This window comes from Thunnus albacares, chromosome 1, assembly GCF_914725855.1.
Source record: "Thunnus albacares chromosome 1, fThuAlb1.1, whole genome shotgun sequence".
Taxonomy (NCBI): Eukaryota; Metazoa; Chordata; class Actinopteri; order Scombriformes; family Scombridae; genus Thunnus; species Thunnus albacares.
The window spans coordinates 33659384-33678985 of NC_058106.1; the positions used below are offsets into that span (position 1 = coordinate 33659384).

The 19602-nt window shown below is 40.5% G+C and overlaps 1 protein-coding gene across 1 annotated transcript in view; it reads right to left on the minus strand.

Moving 5' to 3' along the window:
* Positions 1-2115: 2115 nt before the first annotated feature.
* The window catches only part of LOC122985162 (protein kinase C-binding protein NELL1-like), a 279144-nt gene continuing 261657 nt past the window's right edge, over positions 2116-19602 (minus strand). Inside the window, exons 17-20 of the mRNA XM_044355623.1 lie at positions 12502-12695; positions 7623-7799; positions 6984-7208; positions 2116-6063 (exon numbers count right to left, since the gene is read on the minus strand). Of these exons, the coding sequence (XP_044211558.1) occupies positions 6013-6063; positions 6984-7208; positions 7623-7799; positions 12502-12695 (647 nt within the window). The 3' untranslated portion in view covers positions 2116-6012. The remainder of the gene's footprint in view (positions 6064-6983; positions 7209-7622; positions 7800-12501; positions 12696-19602) is intronic.

Here is a 19602-nt window from a genome sequence, read left to right on the forward strand (position 1 = left end):
ACCTCTTTCTTTTATTTTTGTGATTAAACCTTTGAAATGTTCATCTGTGACATGCTAAAGCTTAGTGTGACAGTAGCGCAAGTGGAGTCGTAAAGTCTGATTCAGTATTGTCAGTTAAACAGCAACATCTATCTAAAGATTTCCAACAGCCGTCATAAACTACTGACAAAGTAGCCCTGAGTGCATTTACTGTCATTGAGCAAAGGTGCATTTTACTGCTTCTGCATTCAGCTTGATATTTATAAGAGGAATAATGTGTTATTTCTTCTTTCGAAAGTAACACAGACTCACTTTAAAAGGTACTTGAGCGATTTTAAAAATCAAAGTTTATGAGTTTACTAACAGCAACTGAGAAATGTTACGGTGGCTCTGGCTGAGCAATCGAATGCTGCGGGGAAATCAGTTTTATGTAGTTAAGAATAACTGCCTGCTGTGTTGAGAATACCTGAATTTCAATCAGCTTGTATAATTTCAGGTGTGTGTGTGTGTGTGTTCTTGTGAGGCTGCAGGATAGTGTAAAACAGAAGGTTCCATGTTGTGCAGCTTTCACTTTTTTCCCCCCACAATGTAGCTTCAAAAGCATGTCTGTACCTGTTCTTGTTAGTAGCACAGCAGCACTCCATTAAAGCATCAAAAGGATGTACTTATCTTTACTGCAACGCAGCCTTTCATACATTTCCTGAGGGAAATGGAAAACAGCAGTATTGATAAAAGTAGAAACATGAAAGACTTTTCTAGGAATGTATCCTGATGCTGGGATCGGCTTTCAATTTTGAGACACGGTGGCGTTACTTTTGTTTAAGCTGCCGGTGGATGGTGTGATGTTGATTGGCTCGGTCGTCTCTTGCGATTGTCCCGTATGTTTGTCCTCCATCTTTGCTGTTATCCCTGGAAAAAACCGTCTCGCCTTACTTATGAACCTTCAAGTTCAACCGCCAGTCATCATCACACTTTGAAGCCAAATACTCACAGCATGTAAAGTAAACAACTAAAATATTTATTAACTGAAGAAGTTTTTTTTTTTTTTTTTTGTGTTTTTTTTTTTTTTACAGCAAACTCTTATCACGACACAGTCTTTAAGTCAAATGACACTTAACCCTTTGAGTACAATTACAGTAGGTTGGCCACTCTGATCTGGAGAAGTAACAGTGAATGCACCTGGTGGATTCTTCCACCATGGTTCTCTATCAAAAACATGAACAAGCACATTAGGATCTAGATGGTCCAAAACTGCTTCTTTTTTTAAAAAGTTAGACATTAAAGGAGAAACACAATGGCTTGTTTTTTTTTTCTTTTAGTAGAACTGAATCAAGAACAACATTTTCAACATTAGATTTTTTTTTTTTTTTTACATGTGTACATATGTAGTTTTCATGAAGAGATTTTTCAGTTCAGTTCATACAGACAAGTGTTGGAGAGAAAAAAAGGCTTGTCAGTGTGGTGAAAAGTCTATACAAGCTTCATGTCCACCTGAGTCAGACGCTGGTCTACGTTCATTCTGATTTCCAAAATCCAGCTCTGCTGACTCTCAGATTTTAGTTAGGGATACCGATCAGAGATCTGTAAGAACGCGCAGACTAGTCACATCCATAACGTTGTCCTAAAACTGTGAAAAGACATAAAACTATGGCAGATACTAAAAGGGTTAAGGCAAGAATAGAAAAATAAAGAAATAGTAAAAACAATAGAAATGTTGCTTCTCTCTCAGACTCGACTTGCAACACTCAGATCCTAAGAAGCTGTGCTAGTGAGAATTATTCACATAGTCTTACTCTCTTTACAGAACCCTTCACTTTACATAGTATTTACAGCAAAACAGAACCTCTCCCACAAAATGAAAAGAATCCACTAAAAGTAACATGTTATTCATGAACACAACAATAATTAAAAAACTGTATAATTTTATCATATTGTCAGTATGTAAAAACATTTACACACAGACTTGCAAATAGTGTTTTACAGTAGTCATTATATTTCATATCAAATCAATCAACAGAGCAATCTGAAAACCTTGTTTTCAGTGATATTTTGTACAAATCTGCTTTTGATTGCTGTGTTAAACTTCAATGGGTACAGACACCATTTATATCACTCGATTTTCTTTTTTTTTGTGTGTGTGTGTGTGTGTGTGTGTGTACAGTTAACAGCTTCAATTTTACAAGAGGCATCGTGATAATGGAGGAGAGTTCACAGAGAAATGCTCAGGTGAGACACAAACAGATGTGGTGGCAAACAAGAGGCAAGGTCACTGTGGCTGAGAGGTCGCTGCATGCCACCACCCCCTCCAGAGGAATAACAACCCAGCGTCACCTTTACTGAAAGTTTGTGAAATGACTGCCATGTTTTAGAATACAAACGACACTCTGTGCACAAAAGGGTAGAGACATGCAGTATCTTACCCCTACTGTTTCTGTCAGGGACCAGAAACACGACCAAAAACAAGAACTAGTTTGACATTAAATAGAGGAAGGTCAGCAGGAGGGAGATAGCGGAGATATTTACTTTCAATCGCAAAGACCCAGGTCACCCCTGGTGGCCACGGTTCCAATTTCAAAACAAAAGCATAGGTTTTTTCCTTTACAGCTAGTGCAGACAGACACACAAAATCAAAATCTCAAAATTGCTGTGTTGGTCTCAACAAAAGACATTTGTTTGTTCCACATTGTAGACATTATCATGGGGGTGCACAAACGGCACATCTCAGATGAGGTGTACGGATGACAAGATTATTCCATCTGGAGAGATCTGTGACTGGAGTGAATAATCGAGATATTGAACGAAAAAAATGCGAGATGTCATTATGGATGCGTTTGTGTCTGTCTCCCTCCTTTCCAAGCATTCCTGTTGCACTCTAATTAGATGCATGTCCTGTCTCAGAATCGTCTACAAGGTTCTCTACGAGCAAATCTTGTTGTTTTGCTATGATAAAACTGTGACAATGCCTTGGACAGCTCACAACGACGTTTCTCACAACTCAAGACTCAACTCAAGGCAAAAGCACAGATTCTGTGGCTTCTGAAAGGCTTTTGTCTCAGATCTCAACATTTTTTTGTGGGACAAGTAAAGTTGTGTAGATTGCACTAAACTTTAGAGTTCCAATATCAACCCTGACCTTGATGGAGAACACCAATATCTTTAAGGGCTCCAGCCGACTTGCTTCTCTTCACATAAACCAAATGGTTTCATTGTCACTGTGAAGAATTATCTTGATCTCTGGAGCACTTTTTATTTTTGGGGCAGCAAATGGACTCTTCTGAGGGAGGAAGACGTCCTACTATCTGCTATTATACTGATGGTATGCAGAAAAACTAAAGAGGAAGAAAAAAGTGGAGAAAGGAACTTGACTATGGATACCATCTTTGAACATCAGCTATCCTTCTACTGAGATTATTTTACTTGACAAAAATAATTGTTAGTTAAGTGGTGTTGTGAAGACTTTGTTTCATTGACAGCTGTTTCATTGCATGTTTGAACAAGAATAACTCATGGCAATGATATGCAGTCTGTGGTCATTTTACATAATTTTGAGACATTGTTAGATAATCTAATTGGCCCTTTGTGGGAAAAAAACCCCCAACCTGACAGTGATGGACGCACAGGGTGATAACGATGATACTTGAGGGAAACGTAAGCTCTCAAGACCAACTTGAGGGTGATGGAGAGAGGTGTGGAGGAGAGGACGGAGTAGGAGAGCAGAGTAGCATCAGAGCTGTAAATGTGTGAACTGTGGCAGGAAAAGCTCTGGACTCTCCTGCCTTAATAAGCCTGGCCATCTGTAAACAGATTTGACACTCTGTGACCTCCTGGCATACTCAAATCCAGATCTGCGTGACATGGCTTTAATTATCCCAACTCTATCTCTTTTTCTCCTTTTTTTAATGCCTCTAACACGTTCAGTGTACGCCATATGGTGCGAACTGAGGAGCCCTGGGAGATGCCGGAGGAGTCCGACCCACAACGAACTCCACCGGTTTAATCAACATCTTCCGCTGGTGCTTATTCTGGCTGGCAGCAATCTGTATCTGCATTATATAGCTATCTGGCAGTCAACTTCATCAGAAAGGAGACATTGATTCTGAGGGAAAGTGTTGGAGACAGAAGTGTTAATGGCTCAGCAGGACAGACAACAGCTACAGTATGTCCCAAATTGAGAGGCTGGATCCTCTGAATGATGCTGGTCATGATGGTGGGTCTCTCAAAGGACATGAGGGCTGAAGGCTGGGGTATGCTTAAAATGAAGTAGCTTCTAAAAAGTGTTGTCTGTCAATAACAGCAAAAGTGTTTATAGTTGTTCTAAAGCCTGCCATGTTAGAGAGGAGCAAGACGCAATCAATCATACCAATGGGTACACTTTTGGACAGTCTTCCCTAGAAGGTATTCATAGTGTCGCACTCAGTTGTACAGACAAAAAGGGACAGAAGTAATTGTGTGAAGAATGAAAAAAGAGCTTGAGAAAGATGTTCAAACCCTGTATATTTCTATCGCTGCATGAAGAGGGTGGACTTGTTGGATTATAGGTTTCATCAAGTTACAGAAATTGCTGGAAAGGTGTGGTTTCAGACATTGTTTGATTTCATTTTAAGCACATTGACACCTTGAGTCTGGACCTCCTTTCCTAAATGACATGGTCTAACCTTCACAGATAGCAAAAATAACGGTGCGTTCATGCGTTCCTTGTCAAAAATCAATGCTCCATTAGCACTTGTAGCAATGACAACAACTTCTTTATGAACAGGCCAAAACACATCAGTAAGAACTACTACTCCAAAGCCAATCTTTTCCAAATTCTCCACCAAAATGACACCTTCACATGGCTAACAAAGGGTAAAAAGAATGACAATGTCCGAGTTTGCAGTTTAAGTTGTGATGTTTCACTTCAAATCATGATGGAAATCTGGCAAACAGGGCAATAAATATTTAATATTTCCTGACTATGAGTTGAGGAGGATTATTGAAATACTCCATTAAACAGCTGACCAGCATAAACTAGCCCCGTTGGCTTGTTGTATTAGACATATCTAGAAATGTGGACGTCACAGATACAAGCTCCTTAATTGGGAGCAGGAAAGAGCTGTTTCTCATATATGCAGGAATATGAAGAATGTGTTGTAATAAAATATTTATATTGTATGTAAAGAAATATTATGCATCCTAGATCAGGAATTGCATATTAGCCAAAGAACCATAAACCTAATTTAAAGCTAGGGTTAAGGTCAATAGAAAAATTATATTCCACTTCCTGTAGTGGCTTGGTTTGAGTTTTCTGATTTTTGTATTGGTCAGAGAGGAATGTAGTACACAGCTGTTTAAGACTTAGGTTGATGATATACCAGATTTATCGGGACACTGTGTAGACACATATTATGAGTTGATTTGGAAGAGAGACAAATTGGGACACCCCGATAATTAGGGTAATGGCTTTGTTTCAGTAGAGTCTTAAAAAGTGTTCTTTCTACATCAAACTACTTCCAGTTTTATGATGCTATTGCTTCACAGAGCATAAACAGTTACTGTTATGATAAATGTTTCATGAAAAAAACTTCCATGGTGACCAAGCAATAGTGAACCTACATTTAGGCAACAGTGACAGCTGGAGCACTGAATCCTTTTCTTCATGACAGCTTGTGACACTCGGCTGCTTGTCGCTGGCTTGGGGTTCAAAAAGTAATGCTAAACAGGTTTCCTCAAGACATGTAGTGAAATGGAAACGACACTAAGACAGTTACACAACACAGTGACTGTGGTGAGAGCGACTATGGCCTCAGTCTCCTCCTGAGTCCCACACACACACTCACTGTTTGTCGACAGAGTTGCGGCATAAAAAGCACAGCCTCAACAGCCCCAGTCTGTCCAGTGTGTGTTAGTATTTTCTGTGCACACGCTGGCATGCACATGTGTGTGCGAGAGTCTGTCTTATGAATCCAAGGGGAGAATCATCAGATGGAGGAGGGGGCGTGGCAGTCCCGCAGTGAAAGGAGGAGAGGAGGTGTGAAAAGGAGGATGAGGAGAGCTTTAGTTGTTCTGAAGGCAGTCAAGATCCACCGAACAGCAAACGTTTCCATTCTGAGCAGCACAGCATGAAAAGACAGGGAAGAAGAGGTAGATAGCTTTAAATATACTGTAATATACTGTGTTAATCTCTATATGTTACATGTAATAACATGATTCAGAGCCTGGCTGGCCATAATTAGTCAAAATACAGAGATTTGTAGAGACAAGTGGGAATTTGTGATGTCTACAATATCATTAAAGGGTCAGTTTACATAAAAAACAAAAGAACAGACTGTATATTTTCCCTACTGCTAGTGGTATCTAGTCAGTGGTTTCAGTATTATCTACGGCACTTTTGAGATATCCGTCTCTGAGATTTATACTGCTACTCGAGTACGCTGGACGTGAACAGAATTCAGGCTGTGTAGCTCCAAGCAGTGACAAATTTGAGATATTCAACAGCGATATGTCTATCCAGAGACAACGTCCCGGTTTCTCTGGATAATCAACAGACCTTGCTGTCACTGTGTCACCCTTTTCCTTAACACTAGCCTAACTACTTTCTCTAGAAAAATAGCGCCCGTGAAAAGCTTTTGAGAGTGATACATGTAGGTCTGAGCTGCGACAGTAGCTGTAGTGAATGCATCTGTTGATGCGGCTGGCAATAGCTTGTATGTTTTGTTGTGATAAAAGAAAGCAGATGTTGCCTAGCCTCCAGCACACATTTGATAAACTCATGATACCACAGTTTACATCTTGAAGATTGTTTGTTCAGCAGCCTGTAATGCCTATCATTACTGGTAACATCGTGAAGGTACAGGACTACTTTACATTCCAAAACCACATGTCTATTGGACCATTTGCAGGGATTAGAAGAAAAACAAGCAAGGGTGAGGTTAAAGTAGGGTAAAAACAGGCATTTCTGAGAATATCAAAATAACACAAAATTGTAGTAGTAAAGCGAAATTGTGGTTGTTATTGCTTTGGCCTACCTTACACTTGCAGGTGGTGCAGGGGGAGTTGGGCATATGCCATGTGTCTCCACTGAGACGGGCGGTGCCTGCGGGATCCTGGCATGTCTGCCGGATGTCGTAGGAAAGGTTGTCGGCCAGGCACGGGTCTGTGACACAGCGCGGGCAGCACTCGCCCTCCGCTACTGCCGTGTATTCGCACATCAACACGGGACAAACCAGAGGCCAGCAATCCACCTCCCCCTCCTGCAGACACAGAGAGAGAGAGGTAAAAAAAAAAAAAAAAAAAAAAGAAAAGCCAGAGAAACCTCATTGTGTTTCTGTGAATGAATCAGCTGATCTGGCGGCTGCAGTTACAGCTCACACGCTGATGTGTTGCCACATCTCTAATTAGAGAGGTGGTAATTATCTGATCCCTCCACAAACACTCACACACGCAGCTGAGCAGCAGATCAGGGCAAGGTATTAAAGAAAAGCCAACACTGAGCTTCATGTTGCTGAGGAGATTTATGTGTTTTTGATGTGTCCAGTTCTTTTGACAAACCTGTTTCACCACACTTAGGGATTTGCTATGAAGGTCAACTTTCATTTCTGTTGGCAAAACATGTGTAGCTCTGTGTATGTGTGTGTGTGTGTGTGTGTGTGTGTTCGTGTACAGACCATGCAGCGGCACTGCTGGCAGCCGTACAGCCAGGATGCTCCGCTGCGGTAGAGCGTGCGTCCACTCTGGTCCAGACACTGGCTGCTGGGCCTGTTGTCACAGCCGGGACAGCAAAACAGATCTTCCTCTGTGTCTTCACAGTCACAGGGTCTCCTCCTGCAGTATGTCTGGCCGTCCTGCAAAAAGAGGGTTCACAAGGGTCAGGGGTAAAATAGACTGACAGATGTTGTGCAACAAAGCCCAATGGATGGGTTGTTGTGCATTGCCTCATATCCTGTGCTGTGTCCCAAATCACATACTTCTGTACTTGCACTTAACATTTTGAGTGCATAAGTGCGTTCACACTGAGAAGTATGGGAAATGCAGTGCACTGTGAGTACCCGGATGGTGCACTCAAAACGGTCAAAAAGTTGAGTGTGGAACTATGGACATTTCTCGCCCTCAATGGTCGCCATCTTGTCTACGTAGCGGAAGGGGAGGGACCACTTTTCAAACTGGAAATGACGGCCGGGTACGTTGTAACTACGGTGAACATCGCCACATTATACAAATATAAGTTATACATGTGTTTTTTAGCACTAAGCACCACTACACTGTTGTCAGATATAAGCCATCAGTATGTTTTTTGGGTTAATTTAGCAGTCTGTAATGATTTGGTAGCGCGAACGATAACGCGAATGCTAACGCTAGCTAATGCTAATTTGCGATTGTCATTTCCGGTAAGTGCACAACGGCTGTGTTTGATTTGAGACATCACTACCCTGTCAAAATTCGTGCACTATGCCAGTAATAGTGTACACAGTGTATTACATGAAAGCGTACTAACAGAAGTATATGATTTGAGACACAGCTCAGGTCTGTAAAATACGCTCCTGCAGTACCCATGAGGTAGAGGGAGCCCACATTACCACAGTGTTCTCTAAGCAATACAAAATAAAACTTGCGGCTTCAGTCCAACAATGATTTATATTCAGTGAAAAAGTGCAGATACTGAGTATATATACAGAGGCAACAACAAATATTTCCCTTCGTTGCACACACTATGTCTTGTCACAAATTTAAATCAGTACAATTTGGCGACTGAGGCACATAAATGACCAAGATAATGCCAGAGGAATGTCCAGAAAATATAATATTAACAGCCAAAGTTCCTAAAATAAATTACTGTTAGAAGCATAAAGTAGCAGAAATCCCATCTGCTGTGATTCCTCCGCATTAGTGTAAATGATAAATGTTTCAACGTTAAAAGTTGCACTTGAAAAACACTGCAAAGATTGCAGCCAGCCAATGAGAGGAAATAAAATAGCCAGTGAACGTATATGTATATCAATCTGATTATTCAAGGCCACCACCGCTGCGGAGGATTGTAATGTATTTGCAGCAACTTTAAGGGTAATTTATCAGAACTGAGAAGTGCGGCATCTGGGCTGGAATGGAAAGTCAAATGCTGAACAATCTGCTGGATCTGTGAACCTCTCTAGTCGCCGTGCCCCTGGCTCTCCATCTCTACCTGGTGAGAACTTTATTGTCCATTTTACTCAGCACATCGCAGGACTGTCTGGCCCGGGGATGACTCTTGTAATGGAGATGTAAAAATGTTACATAAAATGGCTGTTATGAAATGTGTGGGTGCCATAAAGTCATTCCGCATACCATTAAAAGGGCAATACAGAGCCAGTGTTTTATCGGTGCATATTGTCCTGCTACAGTAACCGCTGAGTCCCAGGGTGCCAATTGTGATGGCCTTGGTCTTTACGGTTACGGCCCTGGACTTGCTGGGAAAATTACTGCCAATTGTACTGTGCTGACAGGACGTACGAAGACTCAGACTGTTCATTTTAACGCCAGGAATAAGACCAAGCATGCGTGCCATGAGCAGCCATTGTAACCAAAGCAACATCATTACTGCTTTTTTTTATGACAACTCTGATGACAACATTTTTATGATAATTTCAGTGACTGTGGATATCCTTTTTTTAAATCAGTATGTATGAATTGTTTTCAACACAGTCTTTGGATAAGGTATTTCTTCTCGGGGTATTTTTTTCCTCTCTACAGATAATTTAATTTAGGAGCCCCTTGGTACTTGTGGGGTCACTTCTGTAGAACTCTAAAATCGAATTCTCTTATTTAAATAAAGTGTCTGTTTTCAATCTCCTTTAAATAAAACTACTGTACAGTGACAGTTGAATAAGGACGATCTTTGGTGGAATTTCTACAAACACTGTCAACTTCTCTTCTGTCTTTTTCACTGGCCCTGTCTGGCTTTGGCCTCTCATTCACAAACACAATCTCTGACAATAATTTCTGACTTGGGTACATTCGATTTCTCTCTCCCTCTTCATAATCTACAATAACTTGGCTTCCACACAGTCATCTGGCTGATGGTTTTCAGTCTTGGTCCCCAGGACCCAGACCGCTGCCTGTTTACATTCAGTGTCCAACATTTGATTCAACCCCTGATTGGACAGCTGAAATGAAAACCAGCAGTGTTGTGGATCCCGAAGGCATCCTGAATACTCATCCCCAATATGAGCAGAGAGTCTCACCTACATCTCACTTGTGTCACACTTGTGAATCTTTTCTCCGCTCTGCTTTCGGCCATAGCAGCTCTCTGAAGCGTGGAAATTCTCTGGTGAATGTATGTTTATGCCTATATTTATTGACAGTTGACATGAAATGAATATTTCATGTTGCTTTCATTAGTTATTAACTTGAGGCAAAACTAGCCTTTTTTTGTTTGTTTGTTTATGGTACTTCTCCGACAAAGTCTGTGATATCCCTCTGTTAATATACATGATTCTGGAAATACAGAGACAGAATAAAGATAAGACAGCGTTCTGTGAACAGTACTTAAAATAATTAAAGTTCAGCCCAAAGTATTATAAATGAGCTTCAAACATGCTTGTAACACATGAAACGTCAGCACCTCTACATGATATTGGAAATGTGACTACTGAGAGATAGAGTGCTTTAAAATGCTCTGCTTCGGTGGACATTTGATCAGCGGTTCATAAAGATGTTTAGGTTCAGATGGTCAGCGGTCTCTGAATATTTCATATGAAAAGGACCAAAGAGGAAAACACAGCAGGATGTAAAAAGCAGGATGTCACAGAATACCCAATGCTTGTTCTGGTTGGCAGCGTGAACACGTTACAGTTACAGTTTACACATATTATGACAGAGAAATGGATTTGGAGGTATGGTTTTTACTAACGTGTTGAAGTGAAATGTCATAACTCCCATAAATTCACTCCTGTTCATCCCTGATATTTGTCTGGGTAGTTAAAGTGAAACGTCCCGGTGGTAAACTTGAAAATATGGGATTTTATGTGCTGATAAGGCACTACTGAAACCACTGCTCTCTGCTCTCATTCTATTCCAAATAATCTCCGTGTCTGCTTCGTATTAATCTCACTCACCGAGTCTCACCTTCTCAAAGACAAATCTGATCAATATCTCACTTCCCTGCAGCCACACTGCACCGCCTCATTCTGACTCCTGAGCACAGAAATGAGTTGTTAAGCTGTAACAAATATTTGTCAGAATGTATTGCAGGCTAACGACAAACAGAGGGGAGTACTGAGGTGTTTTTTTCCTTGAGTTGACCCTGTCTGCTGCTTAATTTGGAACCTTGAGAATGATCAGAGAAGTCGGATGTTTTTGTGTTTGTCACAAACAGAAAAATAGAAGAATAGAGTCCTTGGTGCTCCTTCCCTGCTTGTCCCCTTTTCAGTGTCTTTCTTATTCTTGTTGTTATTTAATCCAATGCATCCATTTCTCTCTTTACACCGGTGTGTTTGTCTTTTCTTGCCTTTATTCCCTTGTTAGCGTCGTCCGTGCTGCATCTCTTCCTCTAAGCCAGTTTATCTCTTGATGCCAGTCCTCACTTTCCTGTCTGTCACTGCTCAGGGTGTCTTTGTGCATATAGAGCTGTTATAGTGAGCATAGTTGACAGTTGATATGGTGATTTTTTTAATATCTTGATGCATATCATGTATGGTTGCTTGCCCTTGTGTCCCTCCTTTCTCTCACCTTCCTGTGTGTTCCATAATTGATTGGCAAGAGCATTAAAATTATACTCCACCCAAAATTGATCTTTCGGTTATAAAACACTCACCCTCCATAGACTTAAAAAGTGGTGGTCAAAAGTTTGTATTTTGCTCTTTTCCAGATAAAGGAAAATTGTCAGTAACTACCATATTGGCCTGAATATATGATGGTATTTTATTCTGGAAATTACGTTTGAGAAGGTAGGGCTCGTCTTATATTGGAGGACTAGATATTTACATGTTTCCACAACAGCAGATGTTATCTTTGAATGGAGGAAGTACTGGTGTAAAACTGACCACTGAAGCTCAAAGGCCCAGTTTACACCTGGTATAAACATGCGATCTGTATCTGGATACATCATCTGCATAATGATATCTGATCAATGGGTCTTCGCATTTACACCTGGTATTACAATGCGTTCTCGTTGTCTCAGCTGAGCCCGCATTGTGATCGGATCTCAATATGCAAATTGGTCAGGCAGAGCTGGCGGACTTGTCAACAAACATGACTCAACAGACTGAAAAATGCTAACTGCCAGAGAAAATAATAATAATAATAATTTTGGACCGCTTCTGAGAGCCCGACAGGAGAGAGTGTGATTATGTGACTATACTGTGATTGATCTTCAAAAACTCTTTTCCCAAACACAGGTGTTGGAAAAGTGGGGTCGTCTTATAATGAGAGCCTTATATTCGAGCCATGGAGAGATTTTATCATAGCTATGATAAAAACCCAAAAATAAGATCTTCCACTGAGTTGTGAACTCTGAGAACACCAGTATTAATAAGAACAGGGAATTTGTATGTGTGCGTTTGTGTTTTGTACCTTGCAGGAGCATATAGCACAGCGGTCAAAGCTGGGTTTCCAGTCTTCTCCGTTGCGTCTGATTCCCTCTTCCTGTGGGCAGTCGCCGCTGCAGCCCGGACCGGACGTACACACGCAGTCGTAGCCTCCCGGGAGGTTCACGCACACGCTGTCATTCCAGCAGGTGTGTGTCTGCAAACTGCACTCATCGATGTCTGGAAGAGAGAGAGTGAGCAAGTTGTGGTACATCAGTGCCTATGTGTCATTTATTATACAAATGTGGGAGAATGGTGGAGGCCTATGTGGACAAACAGCGTGTGCCTTTGTCGGTCTGTTATTGTAGATACAACATACAATGATACGTGGGCGGTTGAGCATAATGATCAGAAAACAAGCTTATCAACAAAGAATGTAGAAAAGAAAAAAGCAAAGACTTCTAAGTAGAAAAATTTGTTTATATTTCTCAAAGTAAAGCATCAAAAAAGTATTATTTCGGCCATAGTATAAAATAATTTCAAAGGATACCCATGCATAGTGTGGCATCAATAAACAGCAGCAGTACTTTGACTTTGATACGCAATCTCCTAAAGATTTTTTACACAATACACCACAAATTTGCTTGCCAATCGTGACTAATGTCCGGATTGTGTTCACAGACAATGTCGTTTATAAGTGTGACATTCTTCATTCAGATCTGTACTCGCTTGAATATCCACTGCTTCCCAGCTTTTACATGGGGGCATGTTTACCTTGGCTAACTCTGTGGTAGATATGGTGCATATTTACTTTTAATTAAATTTTTGATTTCTTCACAGTACTACAGAGGCCGGCAGGTATGAAGTGTAACATTTATAATAATTTCTGTTGTGCACAAATTAATGTTTCAGCCCTAAAGTCACATTAATCACTCTTTAAAATTAATAGCATTCAGTTACTGTAGCAGTAGAAATTGAAATTGCAGTTTATTGTGGCTAGTCCAGTCAGTTAGGGATGAGCATCCACACTGTTAGCAGCGGGGTAGCTGATGTGTTTTAGTATAAAGGGTTCTACAAATTACTGAATTAACTTCAAAAAATGAATAGTGGCACATCCCCTCTCTGCTGCTAGTGCACACACGCTGCTGTGTAATCATATTAGAGACTATATATGGATATACTGTATAGTTCAGGGTTTGGCTATTGTTTTCATTATCTCTAATATTTTAAAGTATAGCAGCTTGTTTTTTTGGTTCTGTTAGTATTGATTCAAACAATTTGAGGGAAGATATTCAGACATAATTTTACACCCTCTAAAGACTATTCCTTGCATATATATACTGGCATCATAGTTTCAGCCACATCAATCAGAGTGTATACTGTATATTCACTCAGTGGATTCAGTTGAATCATCAAAGCAACAAGACATCTGCTCAGTCAGCTTTTTTCTTGCTTTTCCTCCAAAAATAACCGACATGAACAGAGAGGACAGATGGCATTTTCATCCACTTTTCTTTATCAACGTAGCACAGAAAACCGGGTGCCAAAAGTCTGCTCCTACCTTTTATCAAGCCATGACATTTAACTCTCTTTATCCTCACTAAATGTGAGATGCTCAGAGAGAAAAAGACCAAAGTCTCTTCGACAGTAGCTCTGCTCTCCCCTGTCAGCACCTGCTGCCTACAGACATTGATTACACGACACTGACGGCATGTTACTAGTGTTGCATGAACAAATCCACCAAGTAGAAAAACTGAGTTGTTTGTCCAGTGTCGGATAATAAAAATGGAATTCAGATTTTTTTGTTTGTGCATTTAACTCTAACCATACTTTCAAACTGTGAGCACTGCGGTCAACAAGTCTACTTGTCTACTTTCTACACAGTTGAGTGAGATACAAAGCTGTCTTGACTGGCAACAGGTTTAAAAAGCCTGACTTCCACATTGCCCTGATTCCCTGCTAAAACAGTATGTTTTAATGTTCTTTCTCTGTCTTTTCGGCACATCCGGTGCCCATCATGATGGGCAAGCATATTATGGGTTATTTTGAGTTATCATATTGGGATTGGGAAGATCTGAGTGAGTGAGGCACTCACTGAGAGAGGAATCAGCTCAGTGTGAACTGCAGGAAAGGAGACCAGGTGTTATGGAATGGGATTGGATTGATCTTTTGGGCTGATGTGAACTTTTCTAGGTTTGAGTTGTCTGTTAACCAACTGAGCCAGTGGTAAGATGTGGTTAAGATGAACGTTTGGAGATATTGTGGGATTGTAAGTGAGGCGATATCACCTAACAGAGGGGGACGCTGAAGTTGAGAATCTCAGACAGCTTTCCCATGACCTCTGACCAAAACCGCCCAACTGGTGTGCAAGAGCCAGAATGCATGGAAGTTGTTGTCTGTTGTCTGTTGGGACAGTGTGTGCAGATGTTGCTGTCTGTGAAGCCCATATGGTACATATTTTGTGAGTGGTGATGTGTACTCTGTAAAAGACCTTGTATTGAATTAGCTGAATTTTTGAGTTGTATTACATGGAGAATGTGTTGTCGCATATGGTTTGCCAATTGATGTGTGATTGATGTATATTCAAGTCTGATGTCCATTTGTCTATTGGTTTTGAAATAGTATTTTCATGGTGAGAAAAGAGTTTGTAAATCTGTGATAGTAATTTTGGGTTTAGTAGTAAGGAAGGAGTCAAGTTGTTGAAGTTATGGATATCAATTTTCTTTTTTACGGTCTCTTTCAACTGTATGTACTGGTAGTGACAGTGGTGGGATAAGTTGTATGTTTGTTTAAGACGGTCAAAAGTCATGAGAGAGTTGCCACTGAAAAGATGCCCAAGGCTGGTTATTCCTCTCTGTTTCCATACAGGGAAACGGATGGGTACCTTATTGATTTTAAACGTAGGGTTATGCCAGATAAGGGTGAGAAGAGAAGGAGATAGTTTGATGTTAAGTATGTCATTCCCTCCAGGCAGTGAGAGTTGTATTTATGGTGTTCAATTTGAAGCAGCTGTGGGTTTTGACTGATTTATCTATGAATGCAATATGCTGAATGGGGAGATCTTTGCAGATGGTCTGTTCAGTATCAAGCCAGGCAGAATTGGAGTTGTTTGTCCAGTGTCGGATAAAATAAGGCTGGTGGGATTTGAAATAGCAGTAAAAAAATTGCTGAATTGAGCCAGCTGTATTGTTTGGATTTTTTGACTTTTGACCCTGGGCCTTTCCGGTAAAATGTATTGACTGTTGAATTTAAGGAGGAGAAGCAGTCTAGGGGTGAATTAACAGGGGTCATGGCAAATAGATTTATAGATAGATATAAGATATAGATAGATAGGAGATATTTTTGGAAGAACAGATGGTGGAAATGCAGCCAATTAAAGAGAGATGGAGTTTATTCCATCTATCCAGGTCTTCTTTGATGATATGTTGAGTTTAAATATATCATTTGGGTTTGTTGAGAAATGGATTACAAGGTATATAATGGGTTGAGTAGGGTGGTTATAGGGTAGGTGTGTCATGTTATGCTTTGCACGGCCAGTGTTTTTTAAGTTATCATGTCATCATCCTAACATTTGGTCTACTAGCATTAAGTTCTAAGTATAGCTGTACTATGCTAGCTGCTTTCATCATTAGGGCTGAAAGCAGACTATCAAATCATTGTATTGATTTGTTTTTTAATTGGCAGGAACTATTAACACCAAACACTGACAGATTAATACCGCGCCAACAGGTCTGTTGAGGATGCTGTTATCTCAGCCCTCCACCACACACTACAACACTGAGACATCCAACCGGCATCCAATTCATCGACGTCAGCTCAGCTGTCCATACGATAAACCTGCTCAATCCCTTCAATAAACTATTGGACATGAATAGTGACCCCTGCATATGCCAGTGGATTGGGAGCTTCCTGTGAAGAAGGCAAGAGAGGGTTAAAATGAATAGCCTTTCATCTCGCCCTCTGACCCTCAGCATAGGCACTTTTCAGGGTTGTGTCCTCTCACCCTGGCTCTACTCCCTGTACACAAACCATTTCACATCCCACCACAGCTTAAATATGCAGATCACACAATCACAGTTGAACTAACAACAATGAGGACCGATACCGTGAACAGACAGCCCAAGCAGTCACTTGGCGCCTTGATAAAATCCTCCAGCTCAACACATCTAAGACACAAAAATTCATTATGGATTTCAGGCACAGCCCGATCCCCAAAACACACATACATGTCTCAGGAGAACCATCAATGACTTATTCAAATTTCTTGGCACACACATCAGCAACACACTCCAATGGAACATCAATACACACCACATTACCAAAAAAAGCCCAGCAAAGACAGCTCCAAAAAATTCAAAGTAAAACCTCCTCCTCCAGTTTTACGCAGCCATCATCGAGAGCATGTTCACCTCATCCATAACAGTTTGATACAGCGGCAAGGACAGTCACACACACAAAAAAACTGTAGCGCATAGTCAATAAATCATCTATGATTATTGGCACCCATCTCTCATTAGTTGAACCAGTATAACACAAACACACCATCAAAAGAGCAAAGAAAAAAAAAATTCTGAACCCTCTCAGCCTGCTAATCACCTCTTCCGGCTGATGCTGTTCCTGCTGACCAAATCATCCCAATTTAAAAACAGTTTTTTTCCCCGCTGCAATAAGGACTCTGCACACTTCTCACTAATCCTGATAGATGTACCTGCTTTTAAAACTCTTGTGTCAATCTTGTAAATATTGTCTGTGACTTTTGTCTTATGGTAATCTGTGTCTATTGTGCTAGTCATGTGTCTAATATCATGTTGATGTGATGTTGATATCTGCCTATGTTTGATGTTACTGATACCGTTGAATTGAGCTTACCCACCATGCTGTACCGAAAGCAAATTCCACCAACCTCGGTCTTGTGGTCATTAATAAATGATTGATTGATTGAATGATTTATTGATTGAATACGCTAACATCAGTGTTAGCACAACATGCTAATTTTAATGTTGTTTAATGCATGTTCAGCACAAGCATGATAACATGCTTATGATAGCGGGTTACATCAGGGATCATATATTTGGATCATACTTTCAAATGAATTAAGATTCATCTTCTGAGGTCTATGAGTGTCTGTATCAAACATAGAAGTTCGTTCACGTTGGCAGTTTTTTTGGTGGCAGTATTTTATAAAAACATAATCTAACCTCAAGTGGACAATTGATCCTATATTGTTTTGTTACATACAGTATACATGAGAATACATCCATTAGTTGTTATATTTGACTCTGGACCAAAGTGTTGCAGACAGATCAGCTGACTGATAGATACTGAACGACACAGGTGTTTTCAATTACTCTAGCTAATTAGACCTCTAGTCGGGTTGAATGTGGGTGGGCTAAGATGGGAATTACGTGATGTCACCAACCTGTAATAGAATGGAAATGGTTTAAGCCCTAACAGGTGCAGGGGAGGGACGGCGCTTTCACATCAGCCACACTCTGTACATGCCCCCACAGTCCTGATAAGAGGTCTAATCAGGCAACATAAATGAAAACACTTGCGTGGGTGGACTATAGGTGCGCAAGAGCTTTAAAACTCAAACTAACTCAACGCTCAGAATGATGATGTTAGTTGCATCCATCATTAGCGTTGATGGAACATTACAATTTTTTTGTGTGTTTGCTTAATTATCTACAAGGTAGTAGTTAACCTGTAATGTTATGAAAGGAAATACCAAAGCAGCAAAAATACACTACTTATACCTCCACACGATTACATAGAAATGTTTAGAGCCTCTGGCCCAAGTTGCTCACACTGTGAACATCATGCAACATAAATTTTTCTTTCCTCCAGTGGAAAATGATGAGGCTTGGCTGATGCTGTGGCCAGCCACAACAGCCAAAGCAATACACTGTGACACTGCTGAATACACATGCTAATTGTTTGCAGTATCAAGTTTGCTGGATACGGAGCGAGAGGAAAACAGCTCAGCTGAGAATTTATTGTGCCTGCGACTGACTATTTGCATACACTATATGAAATTCCCATCAGCTAGTCAGACACACTGTACCTCCGCTGGTGAAGGATTAATGCGCTTCATGCTACATTCACCACATTCAGCCACAAGCTGTCGCTCGCAGATGAAGCATACTCTCACATGTCAGCTGTGAAAAAAAAGAACCAAACACAAAAGCCCTTTGGAGAATCCAGCTGAGCACAGCCAACCATATGAAAAACTTACACTCACACCTACATGTACTGTTACACATGAAAGCACTAATCCCACAGTGTACTGTACATGAAAACACATATTCACACAGGCATAGACACATACACATGCACACACAAAACAAATAAATCCCTCTGACAGATGTTGGTAATTAGAAGGCATCAGAAAGCTCAGTATTTGAGTATTTAAATTATATTTCTTTGGTATGTCTCCAGGCAGCCCATATGGAAAGGTCATGTACATCACAAAAAGAGAGAGTAAATTATGCACACACTGTCGTGCAGGCAGACAGTGGGAGTTTATGGCATATTATCCTCATCTTTATGCACAATCTGTTTATTAAAGCCACCTGTCTCCGCCTAAAGCATTAGGCATTATAAACATGTTTTGAGATGCAGCCCATGCAGCTCTCAGTCAACGCAATAAAACAAAAGGACTGCTGCTTGCAGCTGCTGTGGTCCTCAACACCACAATACTCAGCGTAACACGGTGCAAAGCAAAAACATGCAACATAATGAATAGTAATGAAATGTAAAGCATTGCAGCGTGACGGACCAAGTCAACACAATGCAGCATGACCAAAAAGAACATAGCACACTATAATATCCAACACAAGAAAACGCAAAATAACCTGAAACAACACAACATATTGTAACAAGGTAACATAATGTATTCAAACATTTTGATGTTACTGTATGTCGTATATCCATAACATGACATGATTTATTATAACACAAGGTTTTCCAAGAATGTTAATGTGTTACAATGTAAAAAAAAATAATGTAACACAGCATATCTGTGTTCAACAGTGCATTGTAACACACACAAAAGCCCCCATTAACATCAGACCATCATTCAATGCAACAGATACTGTACACACACCAACAGCAAATCATTGCACAACACAAATGTGAGATGAGAGAG